Genomic DNA, 22,750 nt, shown 5'->3' with positions numbered 1-22,750 from the left:
CGTGGGATAGAACTTAGTATACTTTCAATGAAGCAAAAATTGGAAAGAAACAACTTTAATTCTCTCAAATATTTTACTGTACTTAACATGTTCTCGTTGGGATTTCACTGCCTTTTTTCTGAAATTCACCAAAACAGGCCAATTTATCGCTCTGACTAGTTTGACTGAGATTTTTCCTCTAAGTTCAAGCAAATGCTTTCCTCAGCACACATGACACTATTTGATTATTCCTCTGCAAAATGCATGTGACAATACTTCTACGCCTGCCTCTCTAATATTCCTTTGTGTCATCCTTTTCGCTCAGCCATGGACAGCCCTCTGGATCTGGCTGCTTTGAATGTTACTCCAACAGGCGCTCTGTTGAGATGGAGCTCTCCACTCTCCACTGTGGATAATTATGTCCTGATCCTCACTCACAACCAAGGTAAGGATGTGCAAGTCAGAAATAATCATACTCACATTCCACTGTTGCTTAAGAAACCAAGACTGTGTAGTTTCACATGGGTAAAGAAACATTTTCCTTAACATTCTTGTTCTTTATAAATTTCCTTCTTCATTATATTTAGACACTATATTTATACATGATAAAGGATCTTCACTAGACTTGGTTGGAAAAATGTAATTTGTACTATTTTATTAAAGGCAATTGTTTCTCTCTTACACTACAACCATTACACAACTAAAAGTTGACTGTTTCAAGGTTGATTGCTAAGAAGAGAATGTGATGCCACTGACACTGGAGAATGAATGACTCAGTGAATTTGCTAATGTTAATGAAGGAATTTTCACCACAGGAGAGATGGCATCACTTTTACCCCCCAAAAAAAAGATCAGGTTGGTTGAGTTAGATTGATAGATTAATAGCTATCAAATGAGGAGCCACTTTGAGGCCTTGAGCTAGTCACACTGTTCGCTTCCAATTGGATAGCTACCATTAAAATTCACTTTATTTGATATATCTGTTCCAGTAATCATTTGTCTTGATTCTCTTAGTAGCTGCTGACACTATACTGATAGAGGGAAACAAGCAGGAGCAGGGGCTCAGCAGACTCATACCCAGGACAAGCTACTCTGCAGCCTTGTACGCCACTAAGGGACCTCTCACCAGTGATACCGTTACTACCAATTTCGTTACACGTATGTAGCCCTGCTTTTGGAAAACCAAAGCCCTGTTATTTTTCCCAGCTCAACAGAGATGTAGGTCCAAGCTTGTTTTTCGGATTTAAGAAGAAAATTCAACAGAAAGTAAACGCAAAAAAATACAAACCCATTAGATTGTTATAGGTACCCAAAGCAAATTGCAGTAAGGCTAAAGGTTGGTGCACAGCTGGGACCATTTCAATATCTCAATAAAATAGAGCTGAAGACCAAAAGCTATTCAATGTACTGTGTTTGTCATTCTGTGTCTGTAAAACAAAATAAACCAAATAGTTATGTGCTGTCAGATTGAAAGGGAGGCAATCAGAGCTACTGCAGATCAGGTAGCTGTGGCTTCCGTCATTATAGACATCAGATTTGAATTATTTGAGATTTGTGCCTTGTGTTGAGAACAGATTAATTTGTACATGACAAAACTGTCTGGGAACCCTCAAAGCCACATTTTGGAATTGGCTAAGCATAGAAAATTTCAAGCCAGGTTTGTTATAATTTGTCAGTGATTGTCTCTCACTTTCAGAGTGGTTATGCTCTAATAAGAGAGCCCTTTTGGATGCCGTTATGCTCTGATAAAGCATGACAATGTTGATTGTGTGAAATGCACTAAACACACTTTGATGAACATCTGCATGTAATTTAATCAGTGTTAAACTGTTATTTTCAAGGGTGTCTAACAGAGTGACAGGCAAAACCAAGTTGTCATCTTTTTCCTCTGTGAGACTTGTCAAGTCCATAAAGAAATTAACGCTTCTAACAATTTCTCAATCTTAAATTAGTACTGATTGATGTTTTATCATAAAAAGTACTGCAGTCTCTTTCACCATGAAAAAGCTAGCTGGAGGGTTGTCCACAAAGATTGTGATAAACTGTTCCTGTTCTACAAGGTTGTTTTGAAGCTGTATTCGAGAGTCATAATCATGCTAATGAGACTCACAAGATACAGTACAAGCTAGTTAGGTGGTCCCTGCAAATTGCAAACAAAACAGCTCCATTAAGTGTTTTTTGGGCTAATTTTGCTAATCACTTCATATATAAAAAACTGCCAACAGTTGCAAACTACTGCTAATGAGCTAAAAAGAAACACATGTTTGAGTCAATTCTGAGAATAATTAAAAGAGAAAGAAGTGGACTTTGTGATTGATGGGAAAGAGGTGAAGATAGCACTCAATGTAATGGAAGGCAGAGAAAACAAACCACCATGGATTCTTTGACACCATACAAATAAAGAAGTATCCTCCTAAATTAGCAGCAGCAATTGAACAACTGTATAAATGTTTCCAGTAAAGTTGTCATTTTAAGAGGAATGACACTCAATCACACTGTCAAGGAAATGCAGTAAAGTCCCCATTCTTTTTTCGCAAAAATTGCAAGAAGCCTGTCATAGTTTAAAATCTGTTGCTCAGAAAAAAGAAAAAAGACGTCTACGAACAAAATGTGCACATTCCAGGTGTTAAAAACAAATCTTTGGTTACCTTCTTCTATTATTGAAGGCACAAACCTTCAGCTATTTGGACTTCACAGGATTCTGTGCTCTATAAAATGGGAAAATGTTGATAAGCCATAAGTAGCTTTGAGGAACATCTGAAAATGCAACAGGAATAAATGGGTTGGTCCTGTCACAGTGGACAACAGACTGAGGAACAGATGCTACGTTTAGCACCTGACATCTTGTCACCCCTCTCCACAGCCATGGACGCACCCCAGAACCTGACAGCGAGTGAGGTCACCCACAGGAGCTCTCTAATTTCCTGGCAGCCACCCATTGCCGACATTGACAATTACCTCCTTACCTACAAATCCAGAAACGGACACAGAAAGGCAAGTCTTTCAAGTTCCTCCTGGGCAACATATAGTAGCCTCATAAAAAACCTAAGGCATTCAAGCAGGAAGCCTTTGATAGGTAAATTATCATATTAATTAATACAAAAAGCAGCATCATTTGCCTCATATTAATTGATTTTCTCCCTTTTCACACTGTCTTCTGTCTGATATGAGTGTTAACTCAGGAGATTTCCAGACAAGCTGAAGGAGTTTATCGGGGTTGTTTTTTTTTAATCGTTATGATTCCAGTAAATTAAAAGGACATATTATGCAGAAATGTAATGTTCTGGGCATGTAAGAGTTTTTCTGCAATTGAAAAACACATATATGTTTGGCCTGTTGGTAGCAAGACTGTCATTTTTTCATGTAACTAAATAATATGAACATAGTTAAGTTTCAAAGATTACACTGCCTAGTTTTTTTTTTGGTTTCGGTTTCTTCCATGTGTGCCCTTTAATAGATGTAACATTAGATCCAGGTTGCAGTTTTACTTTATGCCTCTTACTTCCAGGATAAACTCAGTGTAACTATGAGCCTTGCCAACAATAAGCAGCTATCTGAGACTGAAAAGCCTGATTAAATGGATGATTAACTGCCAGGATGTACTAGCATGAAATAAGCTTATCAATGGCACAAAGCAGTTACTTCCCTTTGCATTTAGTAGAATTTTCATAATTGTGTCCATCTGATTGCACTGCTAATGGTCTTTGATAGGTATTAATCTCTCAAGCTTTTGCATGTAATATAGCTCTATTTATCACAGTTGATGACAGTATCTGTAGTTTAGTAGTCCATTAGTTTAAAAGGTATATAAGGTTTTTGTTTTAAAAAAAGCAGGGTGAAATTGTTTACAGTTGACACAGTTCAATACTTCAATACACACTGCACTTTTGCGGGTGAATAACACACTAAGGTATTTTATACAGTATAGATATTAGATCAGGTGGGTAGCTGCGTCAGCATGCGTAGGCTGCAAAGGAACAAGTAATAGGTTTATTCCATGCTGAAAAAAAGAAGAAAGAGAACACAACGTTTTGGCCGTGGAGCCTTCTTCAGGTGTCAAGAAGGCTGACACCTGAAGAAGGCTCCACGGCCAAAACGTTGTGTTCTCTTTCTTCTTTTTTTCAGCATGGAATAAACCTATAGATATTAGATGGCACTTTCAAACACTATTTTGGGCCTTAAGACGGACACATGCAAGGGATCATGGGAATATGAATTACCAGTTTGTTCCTCACATCACTAGAGTAGACATAACTATCTTATGGAACAAGTAATGTGACACCTGAAGAAGGCTCCACTGCCGAAACGTTGTGTTCTCTTTCTTCTTTTTTTCAGCTTGGACCTACAGTATTACTTGTTCCTTTGCAGCCTACGCATGCTGACGCAGCTGCCCACCTGAATAACTATCTTATGGCTTCTCAAACCATGTTTTTAAAAATATTGCATTTTTCATATTCATACCCTTAATAGATGAGGAAAATTACACTTTATATTGTACAATTTTAATTGTAAATTTATATTGTAGAATTATGTCTATATTGTACATTGTACAATATAGACATAATTAAAAAAAATGTTTTAGGGCATTTAAGGCAAAAGTAATTTTTCAACTGTTTAGAAATGCCGCAATTATGTCTGTGAAAGAGAACACAGAACAATATGCTCATTCAACCTACTCTAAAACTAAATATTTTTTTCCTGTGATATCTGCTTTAAAACTAGAATATTTTTCATACAGATTCTCTTGAATTGTACCAGTTTTTCATTCATTGTCGCTTTTCACATTTTCTACAGCCAGAAGAGGGCAATATTGTAAAGGGATAACCGCCATTGTCCAAATAAAATAATTATCATTCCTATGCCTTTTTTTCTCTTACATTTCATCATGTGTATCTGTTGAATACATCAGTGAGCTATTAATACAGTTACAATCCAAGTTCATTTTGTTTTGCTGCCTTCACAAACAATATTATTGTGTACTTTCTCTACAAACAAATAAAAATATGTTCTAATTTTATTAATACCACTTTACGGTTTAAGCTAAATGACATGAATTAAATATGTGAGCTTTTTTAGAAACATTTAATATTTGATAATCCTTTTTAAAATGTATGTAGCTCATGGTCATGTTAGATGCAGCTGATCAGTCCCTTACCTCTCTCAGAGAACACACTGAATGTTCAATTTATTAATTTATTGAAATGTACCCTAGATTTTCAAAAACATGAGACCCCACTGGGGCATGGTTCAGTAAAGACAGATTTGGCAAAAACAGTAAAGTCGAGTGAACTGTTTTTACCTACAGTATGGAAGCTAGAGACCACATATAGAATTTCCTGTCATTATCACTGCCATGCAGGTCAGTGTCAATCACAGTCACACTTATCTGAAGGAGCAGTCCCCAGTTACAAACTTCATCCGAAGTGCAAAAATGTTCACTTTCCTAAAAAGAAACATATTTCCTGCAATGACTTTGTATTACACAAAATGTGAAGGTTTCATCCCTTCCTCTCTGATTTTATAAAACAGAAAGGCAACACATAAGATCATTTTATTAGCCATATACAATTTCTTGCATTTGTCTTTTCACATACCCCAGCTTGCTCTCCATGAGACATAGACACGGAGAGAGAAGCTTGGGGTCAGAGTGCAGGGTCAGCCATTTATATAGTTGGAGTTAAGGGCCTTGCTCAGGGGCCCAACTGGAGTAGGATTCCTCTGATGGCCGCAGGATTTCAACCAGTAACATTCCAGCCACAGGCGCAGATCCTTAGCCACAGTGCCACCGCCTGCTGAATGTGAATTTGTCTCCAGAATTCTGTATTCCATTTTATGCAGAAGTTTTAGAAGTGATATTCATGTCTTTTGCAATCTCTCTTTTGAATTAGGAGCTGATTATTGATGCTGAGGACACATGGATTCGGTTGGAGGGCCTCACTGAAACAACAGAGTACACAGTGAAGCTCCAGGCTGTCCGAGGCTCTGAAACCAGTGTCACTGTTTCAACATCCTTTTCCACAGGTAGACCCAAATCCCTTTAGGTCACAGTTATTGCTCGACTTTAGTTTTTCAAAGATTCTGGTTTGTGGCAAAATCTCCAGACTATGATGAACACTATGCAATTCTACATTTCTGTAATCTAATTGGTGTATTAGCCGAGAAATAACAGTGCGAGGCCCCCCATCTTTCTTCATAATTCACAGTTTGCTGCTCTCCCTGTTACATCCATCAGAGGAGGTGAGTCGGAGTCTAATCCAGAAGGCACTTGGTGTCAAGTGGGACTCCATCATTAGTGGGCACCAATCCATCACAGGGCACACAGACATGCCTTAACTCACTCACACAGGGGGCAATTTAAAGGTGCCAATTAACCTGGGCAGCATTTGTTTAGACTGTGTGAGGAAACCACTCATTAATTAAACACTGAAAAAACGTTTTTGTTGTAGTTTAACAAGGTTCTCCTTCATATTTTATGAGACTGTGATATGAGTTATTGGGTACGTAATGGACACTGTATAACAAGAAATATTTCTAGTGAAAGTGAAAAAGAAAACAGAAGTCCGCCCATACACACGAGTTAAAAATGTCTTCCAGTAAGCATTATCTTTCCCTGTACCTGCCAGGAAATCGCCTGTTTGCCACCCCTCAAAACTGTGCTCAACACCTACTGAATGGCGAGACCTTGAGTGGGGTTTACACTATTTATGTGAACAGAGACCCCAGCCAAGGAGTGCAGGTCTACTGTGACATGATCACTGATGGTGGAGGGTGGATTGTAAGTATCTTTGTTTGTGATAGTAGGGTACACTACCACAAACAATGCTCATATCTTAAAATGCTTTCTAATGAATAGTAAGAAAGCTTTGCAGTCAGGATTTTAACGGATATCAAATCCCGGAAGAACCATTAGGAACAAGATTAGAAGACAAAATTAATTAAAAATGACAGCAGTCCTGATATAATTAGGGCTCCTGCTTTTCAAGAAACATGTACAAAAGGAAATGCTTCAACCAAACCAAAAAAGTAGTAGGATCATATATACACAGTATACATTTCACGCTGAAAACCAGAAAAGAGAAACATGACGTTTCGTCTGCGGAACTTAATTGACCTTGACTTGTTCCATTGCATCCAGTGCATGCTGATATTGCAACCACTTCCATATTAGTCTGTCTTGGCTTAGCAAAAAAACAAAACAAAGCATGAGCTAAGGAAAACTTGTCTGTCTCCACAAAGCTATTAATACTGTACATGTGTGCCGTTTATTTTTGCGTCCCAGGTATTCCAAAGGCGTCAGAATGGCCTGACCGATTTTTCCAGGAAATGGAACGACTACAGATATGGGTTTGGCAACCTGGAGGATGAATTTTGGCTTGGTAAGACAAAAAAAAAAATGTGATATCTCTTTCTAGGTGGAGGAAAAGTGGCTGTTCCCTTAAAGGAAAATAAGACCCAGTATTTGTTTTGTTTAGTTTTGTCTAAAACGAATAAATAAATGGCATCCATATTTGTGATTAAAATCCACAAAAAATGTGTTTTTAAGTATCTATAAAAAACATTTAGCATTATTTTGCTTTCAGAAAAACATAGCATACTGTATGTACTGTATATCTGACAATTTACTGTATGATATATGCAAAATAATATTTTCGGTACGGAAAATACTGAAAATAAAAATCGTGAAAAGACTTTCTTACATTAGTTCAGGTATCCAGTATAAATGAATATCTATAGATAATCTACAAACTATTTTTGTACTTATTGTAAACATTATTACTGTACATGCTTTTATGCCATGGGTTGGCTTTAGGTATGTAGTCCGAGCTGCGGTCAGGATTAGGGTTTTGTTACTGATATCCAGATTATCTACAGTGTGATGGTAGTACCAGACTATATTTATGTCAATCTATTGAGGCTTTAAATATATTTCATTTATAAAATATTTATGAATGGCATTTGCAACCTCTAATCCAAAGAGTTATCAAAAACATGCATTCTTCTTTTTAAATGGGAAACATTTTATGAAAGATTGTCTAGGGTGAAGCTTGATTTTTTTTCTCCTCCAATTAGGTAGTTATGGGAAAAATTCAGCCATTAAAAAATCCTCTGGTACTCTGGTACACACTTAAATGATAGAGCATGATAGAGACACCTATTAGCAATACATCTTAAGTACCTGGCATCAATTCAGAAGATAAGTGTCCACAGTTAGTGTAAATCTTTGGAGCCTTTAACATCAATGGTGTCTTCAACCCCCTGAACAATAATGGTCCTTCATTACCCTCAGTACAGCAAACCTCAAGATACAGTATTTATACGATATCTATGGACATACAAGGGTATCAATTGCACCCATCCTTTAATTTACAGTTCAGCACACTGTAAAGAATAAAATGTTTGTTTGTTATATAGAAGTTTAAATATTTTTCTGCAAATTATATTTGTTAATACTAATGTATTATACTGTAATTACAGATTTAACTTAATTCCCTTCATGATGAAATGTTATTAATTTTTAAGTATATCATTGTTTTATGTTACACTCTGTTAGATAGTATAACACTACTAATGTACAATTTAAAAGTATACCAGGGCATCTTTATCTTGGGTACGTTTTCTAATAAAATGATATTCTAAACAAGCATGATAATCATTTAATTACATGTGCTATTCACAAGTCAAGTTCCACTGTTGCATTAGTTGATTTGGGAGACGAGACAGCTTTTTTCATTTTCTGCTTAATTTCTCAAGAAAATGCACTCATAAAATAATAATGCGATGAGTAAGAGTGAGACAATGGTGCCATTTCAATCCAGGTTATTTCAAGTTTAATTTAAGCCAAACCCTTATGTCACATTTAAAACAGACTATTTTATTTTATATTCTGTAAATTGCTCAATGTTTATAAACCTTATTAAAGCAATTCAGTTTTCTCTTGTCTGTTAGAGCAGTGTTTAAGTGATGATTTTCCCTTGTGCTGTCATGTTGAAGTACTCTCCCAAGAGGGTACAAAAGCTACTTCTTTGTTATATATGTATTTTTATTCTTGTTTGAACTTGTGTTTTTTTTACATGTAATGCCTCCCCCAGGAGTTTGCCTATCACAGCACTTTAATTATCTGACAGGATCAATGAAATGATTAATGATTGGTCTTGAAATACAGAGCCCCAAGTTAAAATACCACTCAACATAAACAGATAAGCTCCCACTGCTCACCCCTATCCAGCCCAACTGAAGTTCCATCATTTCATTTTGTTAAAATATGCCCCTTATTTCTTAAAATAATCATTATTGTGTTTTATGAAATGGTTAAGGATCTGTCACAGGGAGGCTGTGAAATGAATTAATTGAAAGGGACACTGCAGATCTAAACAAAGCAATATCTTTGCGTTCTGTTAATTAATAATATATTGTGATTACCAACGGGTCAGTAATAAGAAACAGTGTCTTATGCAGTGAGGTCATAAAAGAATTCCCCTGATCATTGACGTTACAGGAAATCTAACTGTGCAGAACGATGTGGTTACTGAAATAATGACACTAAGCAAATTAAACTGTGTAAACTGTACAGTAAGTGCTTGATTCTATCATCTCTTCAATGCCTTGCCCTGATATAAAAGTGTAAATGATCAGAAGAGTAAGAACACATGGAATAAAACAATGATAATAATGTTGCTTTCTTTACAAATCAGGTTCTAGTCAGATAGCTTTTTCCTGTCTATCAAAATTAAAATCAGCAGTTTATCAGTTCTATGAGTTCTAAAACAAATAACATCAAATGACATCTTTTTCCTCAAATAAGCATTTTGGGATAAATGTGAACACACACCTGTGGTTCCTAGCTGCTCATTTGTCGAGGTCCTGATCAATGAAATCTATAGGGGTCTTTCATTGTGATGTACTAAGACACTGCTTCTCCTTTTCAAGTCCTAGCATGTTACTGCATTATAACATACTGTTTAAATTAAAATGAAACTGCTTGCAGGGCCTTGGGAAGCTAATTATGATTCTCTTTCTTGAAGGGTTGGATAATATTCACAGGATAGCCTCCCAGGGCCGTTATGAGCTACGGATTGACATGAAAGATGGTCAAGAATCAGTATACGCCAACTATGATAAATTTGCAATTGGAGATGCTCGGAGTTTGTATAAACTCAGAATAGGGGAATACAATGGAACTGCTGGTAAGCTGAAATACATTTGCGTTGATTTTTTTTTCCATTCACAGAAGAAAATATGAAGTCTGCATCAACCCAAAATTCTTTCACCTGGCCTAAAATCAGGAACACGATGTGGATTTGTTACTGTGCAATTACAGATGATGTTTTTATAGCCAAGCTCACCTGGAGGTGAAAAGGCTGCAATCCATGATCTACAACAGAACTTTGAAACAAAAAAACAGAAACTCCCCTATACTTTGCTATGCAAGCAAATGCAAGGGTATTTCAAATCAATACAACACAAAATTAATAAATGTCTTTAATCTCATGTAGCCCCATTTTAACTAATCCGGCTGGTTTGAGTGAGCTTGATGGTCCTCTAATTAGAAAGGTAAAAGAACATGTATATAAAAACATGTATATAAAATTGGATTTTAATTGTGCATTTTCCTTTTTAACCTATATGCAATTTATACAATAACATGTTACCAGAAAGCTTTAGCTTGATAGTTTGTTGTTGAGTGTGAAAACAATGTTGTTCCCAAAAGAGTACAGTATATTGACTCTGTCAAGGTGGTGTCATTATTTGTTAGAAGAAACCAAAAATAACATCTTATTTCCAGAAACAATGTATAATACATGGCTAGATGTAATCAAGAATGCTATTACCCAAAACGTTGCCTAATTACATGGACCTGGTGTCGTTGCTATTGTCAATTTAATTTAATTGTAACCATGCATATGAGGTGCTCCATACCCCTAATTCAATGTTGAAATAGAAAAGCAAGCTGTTTCCTGCATTTTAAAATGTGTTTTGCAGTATGTTGATACTGTGTGTATGTTGATATTTGCCAATAACATCTTTTTTCAACCCTCAGGGGACTCTCTGTCCTACCACCAGGGACGTCCCTTCTCAACCAAGGACAGAGATAATGACATCGCTGTCACAAACTGTGCCCTTTCGTACAAGGGGGCTTGGTGGTACAAGAACTGTCACAGAGCAAACCTGAATGGGAAATATGGAGAGTCGAGCCACAGTCAGGTGAGCATTGCTCTGGAAGGAAATTCTCAAACGCACGCTAGGTCACGGCCCATCCCAAAGGACTTGGCACACAGCTGCATCTGCCCCTCTCATATCAGCCAGTGTTCTGGATGTTATTGCGTTAATAGAAATTCATTTTTCGCTCCGCCTGTTCTTTTTTTCAGATGACCTGCATTGCAGAACTGCTCTAGGGTGACCAACTGTCCCAGTTTCATTTCATGTTTTTTCATTGCAGTGCGCTGAAGAGAAAGAACAGTTTATGCCCAAGGCTATGCCCTTCACTGATAGCTTTACTGCTTATTTTCTAATTTACCGTTAAAAAAAATTGGTTGGAATTCAGTGAATATATATATAAATATTGTTTCTATATGCATATAGAATTAACTTATTCCTTGCTCAGATTTACTTTGCTTTTGTTAAAATGGAAATCAATACCAATAACAAATTAACAAATAAAAAACAGAGAAGGGGAGCAGAAACACAACAGCAGAGTTATTATGTTTATTTATAATAATATAGCACATATGCAGTAATATTGATTTAATTGTTCAAGCAAACAATCTGTTGACCCACACCCCTTCTTCTGAGAGAGATTATGCTTAGGATAACTCAGGGCTCAATCAGAAGCCTTATTTTAATCAAACCAGATGGTCTGAGCTAAATGACTTTGACGGTGCTCTCAAACTAGATGGAAGAGCATTTATAAAGGCCAAGTGGGTGAAAAGAAAGCCCAAAGTGAAATTCTGTATTATAAAAATGAAATGGAAAAATAAATCCAGTTATATGTAATTAACAAAACACAAAATATGTGTTGAAAAACAGAATGTGATTTGAGAGGATTTGGCATCTATTGCAGTGTGCAATGGGCAATCAGTAACACAACATTTTAGAGACCTTTTGTAGAACAATATGGTAATCTGTTGCACGACATTATGGGCTATCAGGAACAAAATTCAGTGATCAATCTGTTGCAAAGCACGATCTGAATCTGTTGCAGAACACCAGGTGATATTTTGAGGAACAGTATGGGAATGCATTGCTGAACACTGTGAGGAAGTCACACATTTTTTGTTACTCATTTGCATTTACATTATTGCCAAACGAAATCCCTAACTGAGTTTTAGTTTTAAGATAAAGGCTTATCTTAAGACAGATCTGCATGGTACTCTTAATGTCCAGAGTGTTTCTTTTAAACTCTCACATTCCTTTTCCCCCAGGGCATTAACTGGTATCTTTGGAAAGGCCATGATTTCTCCATTCCCTTCGTAGAGATGAAGATGCGGCCGTACAATTATCGCAGCATCAGTGGGAAAAAGAGGAGGTCGACTCGGCTATAATCCCACAACCCCATTAGTTGTTCCTATTTTTATGTAGGGGAAAAGAAAGAAAGAAAGATAATTTATGAAAGCAAACAAAAAATGAACCGAGCAATGTGGTCTTATAGAAGGTCAAACCTGTGAAGAAAGGGGAAGTGAAACAAGGTTTAAACACCATTTTTGTTCCATTCATATTCTCGTTATATTAGGGTTGGCACTGGATGGCTTGCAATAAACAGTATACAGTACATTTTCAGCAGCTGCACAGATGTGGAAAGATAATGTTTTTGTTCTGCTTCTGTTCCTGACACATAATTGAAAAAAAAAAGATTCCCCCCCTAAAGCAAAGAAAACAGATGTTTCTATTTTTATAAGTGAAAGTATAATCAATGATTTCATCTCAGCCACCTTTTACCATCTGAGATCATTTTACATGTATGGTGAATTCTTGGCAAGGAAATATTCTTGGCATTTGCAATTTTATTACTAAACACAGCAACATAGTTTTGAAGAAATATTACATTTTGGAGAAGGAATTCATTTTGCACATAATAGCATAGATTAAAATGTCATCAAATGTCAGTAAAAGACACCAGCACAGCAACTTATCAATTAAACAAGACAGGATTATTTATTTATATAAATTATTTTATCTTTTAAATTATAGAGATTTTCCAGATGTGGAGTGTTACTTAAAGCACACATCATTAAAAATTAAAGGGTCAGTAAAGTACGTAAATTCCCATAAACTTTGTAATGAAACAAACAATAAGTGTAACACAATTCAAAGATTTAATCTGCATCAAGTGCCATGCACTTATTGAACATTTTGTTTAAGAGGTTATAACATTGAAAAAAGAATGTCTCTTTTAAAATATTGGTATATAAAACAATTGGAAATAACATAGTTTTAATCTGACATTCAATATTAACAGGAGTTTAGTCTCTTTAAGCTAAATAGAGAGAAAATGTTAAGACAAAGGCAGTTGAATTCCAAAGACCGGTGAAGTTTAAATGTCCTATCCTACAGCATACTGTACATTGGAGGATTCTGAAAATTTTGCTAAATTGCCCAAAGATGGGAGATGTCTATTAGTGTCGACAGCCAGCCATAGCAGAAGATTGGTTGGTTCTTATACCAGTGTAAAACCATGCTTTTTAACTTGTATTGTGGTCTTATTACAGCCTCTTGAGTTCTATTATAATGTCAGCATTCAGGAACCTGAAACACAACCTTGTATTCCATACCAAACAACCTGTGCTGTAGTTCCTTCACATTTAGTGCAATCTGACATTGAGAGAAATATGCAGCTCAGATGGTGTAGTGAAGGAGTTTTCACTGATCTATGGAAGGAACCTGATCACCATTACTTCTGAGCTATGGTTTCATAGTTTCAGAATAAGAAATTACCCAGCAGTTGGCCACACTGATAGTGTCAGTATAGCTGCCACAACATAAACCAAAGACGCCCGCCTAAACGTCATTCATTTTGTTAATGGATGATAACGGATGCTCAGTAACACACTGTATATTCAGGCTGTCTAGCGTTTCCATAGAAACAAAAGAGACAGGCCCAAGGTCTGCTATCTCAAATTAATTAGCAGTAGATATCTGCATAGACTATATCCTGGAAACCCCATCTTAGAGGCATTTTGTAGTTGAATGCTGTCCAAAGTAAAGTAAATGTGAATCCTTTAGTTCTGGTCGACTCCTTGAATAGAAGCATGTCTTTTACTAGGCTTGCTCTGGCTGACCACATACTGAGCTATCTCCTTGAAGCCGAGATTTCAGTGCTCATCTTGTGTTTATTTATTTGGGGGGGGTTCGAGTTTTCATCCCTTACTTCTGCTGGCACTGTTTTGATAGTCTGGATTTTCAATCATGATTAAAATGGAATACAATAGTTTTTTTGTTTTCCTTACTCCCCAGGTGACCTGTTCAGTTGTTAACTTTTTCTGTTTTTAATGATACAGTACTGAGTGAAATAATGTTATACAAAAGGAAGACTAAAAGAAAGACTATACGATCTTTACTTGTGTCGGTTTTTGAGAATTAAGTTACCAGAGAAGCATGCACTGAATGACTCAATTTTTAATGCTAAAACCACAGAACAACACAATCTTCCTTTAATTGCGATCTGGTGATTGTATTTGATTTAAACAATAAGAATTCTAAGGAAGAAATCAGATTCAGACTGCAATTCAGAAGTGCTGTTCTTTAGCTGATGCAATCATTGTTTGGACAAGAAGTAGTTATCAGCCACCAGAACTGAACTTATATTTTGGAATATAACAAGCCCATCCCCATTTATTTCTTTTAATTTAATTTTATGTGTCACTTCAAAATATAACAGGGCTCCTAAAGGTTGTTTTTATGGCTTGATTAAACAAAAGTTCATTTTTTTCTGTTACCTGTTAATTCAGCTTGTTACAGCTGTTACAATGATGACCATTGGTATGAAACCAAAGATTTGCAGATAAAACAGTTCTTAAGAAATCACACAATTGCTTAATTCCAGTAGTAGCCTAAAATATATTTAGATCAATTTAACTGTATTTTTTGGTGTTTTATGCTAAAGTTGCATCTTAGCCTGAAAATCCATTTGTACAGTTTTAACAGGGGTTAAAAATAATATCAGCAATTTTAGTTGGCATTGAATTATAATTGAGATGGTATGTGGGAAATGCATTAATGAAATTATTTTTTTAGGAAAAAAAAACTTAGTTAATTAGTTAGTATAACCCTGGTGTTTTGTGATTTCTATACAGATCTCTATTTTTAGCTTTATCTTTCATGGGCGTGGTGCTGGGGTGTTTTTTTTTCTTCCCAGTTGGGTGCATAAGAACATTTTCTAAATTAATCATCAGAAAAGTGAGCAATGAAGACTTACCTTTAGGAGCTGCCTCATACCATGAGTACTGTAGCCAGCAGTGTCATCATCCCAGTTAGATTCTATTCTCGCATTCCATTTCCTGAGTGTGAAACCTGAACTATAAAGGCTTCTGTCTGTTCACGTCTGTGATAGTAAGCTACATGTCTGGGAAATTAGTTTGCACTCTTCTTGTATAACTAAGACAGTTTAAATTGCTTTGTTCTCAAAATAATTTCATTTATGCCTCTATTTTAGCAGTGAAGCATTGCTGGTATTGCGTGCACTGATTTTTTGTTGTAGCTTGTTTTTTTTGTTGTCATTGAGTGCCTCCCTAATGCTTTAAGAAGAGTAAGTTTAGATTTGCTTGGAAATGCATCTGCCTACTAATTTACTGGAAAGGTTAATACAAGCAAAATATGAACACAATGAAATGTGCTTCCTGTTTTTCTTCCGTAAATTCAGGATCAAGACTGTCACATTTCTAATTTGCCTGGAGGGAAATTAGATGCAAAACTACTAGGCCTCGGACCCCAGGAATTTCAGCTGTAGTCCATTTTTTTCTCTTCCCTGTGCCCAATGGTTGTTCTGTCTGTTCCGATGCTCTCCTCCTAAAATGTATTATGAAAATGCTTTGTGGAAATTCATTGCAAAGTGCCCCTTACCAAATAAAAGCTGAAACAGAAATTAAAAAAAAAAAAACATTTTTCGAAACCATCCTTTACGGTATGTTCTCAGATATTAATGGTTTTATTATATTCTGAAATTCAGTACAGTATTTCAAAAGCTGTGGTTCATGAATGTTTTTAAAATATTAAGTGGAGACTAACAACAGAGCATAAGATAACTTTGCTGTTTACTCCTTTTTCAGAGTATCATCAATGAAGAAAGATAAAGGATTTTGCAGGGCCAAGTAGAGCAAGCTGTGATAAGACCTACTGTGAGATTTAAGAGTTGCTTTAATGCTTTACAACTACAACTTCTTGGACAGGTCATTGAGCTCAAGGGTGACTAATTATTAAACCAAAATAGTTTAAGCTGCTCCATCTAAATAGACTTATTTTTTGTTCAGTTCCACCAGTTAGATACCTGTGAACTACAATGGCATTTTTGGAAGACTCATAAAAAGTTGAACAAGGCATTTAACATTAAACAGTAGTGAAAGGGTCTTAAAAGTGAATTAATTTTACAGAAACTTTCTGTGCTTTATTTAAAACAGTTATCTTCAAACCACTGCATAGGGAAGTACTTCAAACTGGGAAGTACCTCAGATTTTTTTTTTTATCCAAACAAAAAATTAAAAGTAAAAGAGACAACAAATGCTTAAAAATTGCATGATTTACTTCTCAATACAAGACATCAATACTTCGGTCGCATGTACAGAATATAGTGTATTTATCACATTTCCCATGTCATAATAACAATGAAGATGATGAAATGATATAATTTATTAGTATCTACTTAAAGATACATTCTAAAGGTAGGACCTGTATTGCCTTTCTTACAAGGAGATACTAATACGGAGGGAATAGGTAAGGGATGGGGGTGGGGTTTTACATACTTTTCTAAGCTTAAACTAACTCCCAGAAGTTGATATTAGTTCAGCAAAAGAGCAATCCCACTGGCACGTCATTAAACAAAATGAGTGAAAGTAGCTTTCAGGTTGAGCAGAGAAAGGGCTAAAACTGACAGACTTTCACTATTATCATAAGACTACTGACCAAACGGAGATGGCATTACTGTAAGTTTGAAAGTCTATGAAAAATCAAAACATGGAAACTTATACTAGGTCAAATGAGTTTATGTAATAAAATGTAATCATTGAAAAAGAAAGAGCCTTTTTTAGGCAGGAGACGTTCGAGTATTATATGAACAGATTTATTGTCACTTTGTATTTATTTCTTTTTCCTTGAATATAAGATCATAACTCCCTGTGTACTTCTAAAGGAGGCCTGTTACTGGTTCGCTAGTAAGTACTAAAAAGGCATGAAGATTTTGCCACATATTTTCACTGATCTTGGATCAAACCATTAATTTCTTAATCCAGAACAATCAAAGTTTGTTTTAATTGAATTCATACCAGCCACAAGTTCAGTTTTACAACCCGCTAAATATGGGGTAACAAGTCATGAGGTAACAAGTGAAATCTTATCAAATCTGATCTGATCAATTAATCGCCTATTTAAGCTATGGCAATGCAGTGGCTGTCCTATGTGCACATACAGGGGGAAGTAAATATCTATCAGAAACAAGAACAAAAAATAGCTTCATTCATTATTTTTGAAAAATGGACAAAGTAAAGTGCAGCTGGTTTCCCTTTCTGGATTTATTGTTTCTCTGAATATAACAATATTTAGTGAGTACTGGTGACCTGTCTGTACAGTATGTCTGTATACTTGCCAAATCTAAAGAAAACGTTTCAAGGCAAAATTGTTATATATTTTGTGCAAGGCAGACAATGCACTAAAATGTATTAGATTTGCTGGAGACTTAGAGTGTACCTTTAATGTTATTTAAGAAACTCTGTTGCTTACAGCTATAAAATTGAACAACAAATGTCAGGAGAAATTAATGTGCATAGACACAGTGTCATGCCAGGCACATTCTCAGAGAAAACTACTTTTGCTGCCAGCAAGTACTACCTGCACTGCCTGGTGTCCACCACTGGTGAAATTATTTTCCATTCTGTGATAGCTTACAGAGCTGTCATATGCCTCCGTTTGCCCCAAAGAGTGGCCTGCAACAAATTTCACCTGATCCAGCATAGCACTTCAGTTTTTTTCTTTTTAATTCAGTATGTTTGGCATGGACACCTGCTTATGCACAACAAATTCTAACAAGAGAATGCATGGAGTGTCTTTATATTAGCCCTGAACAATTTATTATTGTTTCCTGAAGCTAAAATATAAGAGGGACAACTGAGCTTTCTACTTATGAGTATTTTATTGTAGCATTGGGATTTTTATAATACTTTCATTATGTATATTACATAACATATATGCTGTATTCATTAAAATGTGCTCAAGATTTTGTGCAAAGTATTTTGGTCTTGGCAGGATTAATGAGTCCCTTTGAATACAGAGTTAGAACATCCATACAGTATATATATATAACATAAAATGTAATAACATTATAAATGTACAGTATATTGTAATCAACCAAACCAACTCATCACCCACAGAGCTAAAAGGCTTTATTTGATTGGCATTATTTTGACATTAATAACATTTCCACTGAAACTGAGCTCCCCACTAACAATTTTAAAATTACTTAAGTGTTTTAAAAAGTTTTTTCCTTAGGAATAAACCCTAAATCTTCATCTTCAGAATCTGAACTACTCTCAAGTGTGGAAATGCACACACAACCCTCCATTATGGTAGATGAACAGACCACATTTGACCACCAGTTGCCCAGATTTTACTTGTAGTTCAGGTAACATAATTAATATTTGTTCTAACTATGTTGTCATGGGACATACAGAATGCTTTTCATGTATTTGTGATTAAAATAAGTTACATTATTCACATGGCAAGTAAAGCGTTTATAGGTTTAGTTGCTGTGTTGGAATTTTGCTTGGAAATTACATTTTTTTTAAACAAAAGGAAAAATCAGTTTATAGCCTTTAGGAATCAAGGATGTTTCTAAGACTTACTCTTCCATTTAAATAATTTCCTGAAACAATTACATTACCTGGATTTACCTGTTTTCAACAGATTCCTGCTTTTAACAAGTCCACAATGCTTTGCACATCTTTGATGCAAGATGTAGACCAGTAAATGAGATGTTGCTAATTGTGAAAGCAGAGCCATAGAGAAAAATTGCTTTAAAGGCTTCCTTATGGGTCTGTATCTTGGTCTTTTGATTAATAATTTAGAGATAAAATCTTATTTTCCAGCATTCATTAACTGGGAAAATTACACAGTGATTATTTCAGGGTCTCTAGATTTTATTAAAGCTGGCTACTATAATCTATCCTATTCATGAGTCAAGACAGATTGTTTAGATAGACCAGTCATTTTTTTCACATCTTCAAGTTGATTAACTCTGGGGTCTTTTATCAGACCTGTTCGCTACACTCAAACTCACTGACAAAATCCCATTAATGAGATATGGGCTGTGTGCCTATTCTGTTATGCCTTTGTTATACTGTGGAGCATGTGTCTGGATCAGGACCAGATTCTGTAATATTGTAGAAGGTAATGTCTTTCTCCATGGAATGTCTGTAGCATTGGAGATTCATAAAGCTGCAATTCATTTTACTGTGTCAAAATGTAGCATGTCTTTTTAATATTGTGTACTCTGAGTATCTAAAATGTACATGCCCTTCTGCTACATGGTATTATAAAATACCACATAATATGTAGCTATTTTGAGTAGCTATTTTCTAAAAAAAATAAATGTGGCATGTGACTTGCACTTTTATTCACATAGAGAAACCAGAAACATGTAGTTATTCAGATAACGTATGCTCCAGTATTATGTCTGCAATGTTGTACCCTAGCAAGCTTATAAACTAGGAAAAAACTGATGGCTGAGGCTGTTTTGTGCAATTGACTGTCTACTTATTTGGCACAACCTCATTTTAAATATTACTGAAATAAAGCTACAGTCTTCAGAAACCCTGAGAAAATCAGACATAGCAAAAACTCCAGTCAAAGCAATCCCGTGCTTGTGCTCATTTGGCAAATAACAGTACAGGAGTTTAAAATTCTCTGCACCATTATGTAATCTGTATTTTCATACAAAAGGAAAAACAAACTCCTTGAATAGACAATATGAGGACCTATGTGCACAAAACAAGTTTTTCTAGGAATCTGATGTACAAATTGTGTTCTTCATATGAAGGTCTTAAAAGAAATCGTATAACTAAAGTATTAAAACAAAATATTAACCTTCAATATACCCAGTCATTTAAATTTAAATTTTAAGATGCTAAACAGTTGAGTATGGGTCTGTTGCAAGGTTGAGATTATTTTATCTCAGTACCACACCATAAAGGCCTTTTTGTAAGCATGTAAAATAAGTATGACTCCATTTGAAGCCATTACAATTTTTTGGAAGAAATGTCATGCTATAATAATCATTTATGACTAGAGCTCCAAAAGACTATATATACAGTATATGAATAGTATATATGAATAGTAACAATACACGGTGTTTCTCAAAGCAGATAGTATGTGTTAGAGTTGGAATTGTAGTGGTATTAGGTTAGGGTTATGATCATCAATGAACACATACTTGCCTTTGAGAAAACTAATTATAAAAATGATATGGCTATGTAGCCTCTTTGGATGCATAATGCTAGGTACATAAGGTCGTCATCAAAAGTATTAATAAAACGCCACACTTTGTCACTTCATAAAGATTTGGAGAGCAATCCTGACAAGCATAGGGTGATCATAACTGAAACAGGGGCTGAACTGAAATACTTGGCAGAACAGTATATGAGGTCATATCTGTTGTGTTCAATGCTTTAGAGTCTTTCAGTTCTTGTATTTGATTCTTCCTCTTTACTGTACATAAATGTGGAGAAATAAACTGATGTTAAACTGCAGAGAAGGGGAATGAAAAAGTTTTAAATAATTTTAGTGAACTAAAATGAGACCCTCTGGGAAAATGTCAGTTTTACTCTGTGGCTCACTTAAGGCTATAATAATTTTGCATGTCGTGAAGGTGCTTTCTACATAATACTGTGAAAGAAGGTTTAGGTCACGGAAAATCTTTTACACAAAATGTCGTTATTTTGCTGAATAATGTTGGATATTAACTTTAACCATTGGATTAGCTGAGTTTTTAGCTTGAATTAAGACATGTACTGTATAGGCCCTTTTTTAATATATTTTCTACATATTAATAAAATATTCAAATTGACCAAAAATGTTTCTTCATTGTTTTTGTTTTTTAGTTTATTGTTAAAAACAAAATGACAACATATATAACAACATATCTAAAGTTATCCTCTGCATGCTTTGTCTCAGCTGTAGTAATGGAAAGGTACTGGAATGCCTCAGAAAAGATGCAGTCATGTAGTACAAAGCCCTGGTCAAGTGTTTTCAGCTCTGAAAGCAAGAGGAGCTTTCAGAGAAATCGCCAAACCCATATTTTCATGCAAATTTTATTTCATGCATCCTGTGATATAATTAATCACATGTTCTGAATCTCTAGCGAATCTTCCACCACCTCAGTCTTGCTAATAACAGCCCAATGGCAGGAATCAATATCCGGTACTTCTTTTTGAATAAAATAAGAAATGTGTGAAAACTATGTTTTAGTAATAATCGTGCTGGAAATGTCAGTAAAGAAGGGGAAAAGGTTTATTTTGATGTTTTGTCTATTACTATTTGGCTCAGATTGTCAAACTTCAGGGTTATGTGAATGAATTCAGCACTATGTAAAAATGTTTCTAATGCAACCTACTGGCACTTTTAAGTGCTATGTGGAAGCAGCATGAGTGCCCTAAATAAAGTGGAGATATATTATTGAAGATACTTACGGATAGCATAATTATACATACACATTAATTTTCAAAGAGCACTGTCCGCTAGCTTGGAGGAACATGACGATGTTTTTTTTTTAATCTTGCTGTCTTTATTCAATAAAAAGCAAGGCTTTTAAAATGAATGCTGCTTTTAAAAAAAATGTTTTCAACCAAATTCTTCTTCTTGTGTTTTCTGAAATTTGACGATTTTACAACTGACTGCTGTATTTACAAGTCCTTTTCAGCGTATTTTTTAATCTTTTCATGAAACTCGGGAAAACTTCCAGCTGAGCTCAAAACACAACTGGCACAGTGATCAGTCCAAAAACTCAGTCTGCTAAGGAAGTCACATCGATTAATCTGATTTCAAGAATATTAACGTAGTCAGCACTCAGTCACATAATTGCATGGTGTCCCCTTATAATTGTGTGCACTTAATGATCATTCAATAATGGATTTGAGGTACGTTAAGTTATGGGGTGGTTTATAAGAAACCAGAATTTAATTTACTGTTTGTCTAATTGTTCTTTAGATCTATTTCACTGCAGTTGTTTGATCAAAGATTTCAGGTCTTGAGTAGACAATTATGTTACTTTGTAGTTCAGCAAAAATTTGCAGGGCCTTACTACAAAGCTAAGTGAAACCATCTCCTCTTTTTACACACTGTACACATACAATATTGCTTTTTTAAGGAATCCCTCCAAATATGTGGGTCGGTCATTGCTTGGTAAAGCAGCCTTGGTTAACTTCTATTTTTAAATAAGCTTTTAAAGAACCATCTATTCCTGAATCTTACATGGAAGTAGAACAAGGAGAAAATGCAATATGCATAAGAGTAGTGCTCTGTGCAGAGCACCTCAGTCTGATGGAATGAATTTTGATACCTTAAGCAGGAAACAGAAAAG

The 22,750-nt window shown here is 35.4% G+C and overlaps 1 protein-coding gene across 6 annotated transcripts in view; it reads left to right on the top strand.

Annotated features, from left to right (window-relative positions):
• The window catches only part of tnr (tenascin R (restrictin, janusin)), a 193,603-nt gene extending 172,364 nt beyond the window's left edge, over positions 1 to 21,239 (top strand). For 5 of the 6 annotated variants that reach the window (XM_006634720.3, XM_015355363.2, XM_015355369.2 and 2 more), the window contains 9 exons: positions 305 to 424; positions 994 to 1,137; positions 2,843 to 2,973; positions 5,868 to 6,000; positions 6,603 to 6,754; positions 7,259 to 7,355; positions 10,002 to 10,163; positions 11,018 to 11,181; positions 12,399 to 21,239. In XM_006634720.3, coding sequence (XP_006634783.2) covers positions 305 to 424; positions 994 to 1,137; positions 2,843 to 2,973; positions 5,868 to 6,000; positions 6,603 to 6,754; positions 7,259 to 7,355; positions 10,002 to 10,163; positions 11,018 to 11,181; positions 12,399 to 12,518 — 1,223 coding nt within the window. In that variant the 3' untranslated portion in view covers positions 12,519 to 21,239. The remainder of the gene's footprint in view (positions 1 to 304; positions 425 to 993; positions 1,138 to 2,842; positions 2,974 to 5,867; positions 6,001 to 6,602; positions 6,755 to 7,258; positions 7,356 to 10,001; positions 10,164 to 11,017; positions 11,182 to 12,398) is intronic. The other variant, XM_015355368.2, reaches the window with a different exon arrangement.
• The last annotated feature ends 1,511 nt before the right edge of the window (positions 21,240 to 22,750 follow it).

The sequence above is a fragment of the Lepisosteus oculatus genome, chromosome 9, assembly GCF_040954835.1.
Source record: "Lepisosteus oculatus isolate fLepOcu1 chromosome 9, fLepOcu1.hap2, whole genome shotgun sequence".
In the NCBI taxonomy this organism is placed as follows: domain Eukaryota; kingdom Metazoa; phylum Chordata; class Actinopteri; order Semionotiformes; family Lepisosteidae; genus Lepisosteus; species Lepisosteus oculatus.
Note: the sequence above shows the minus strand (reverse complement) of the source record. Positions and strands in the feature narration are given on the sequence as shown.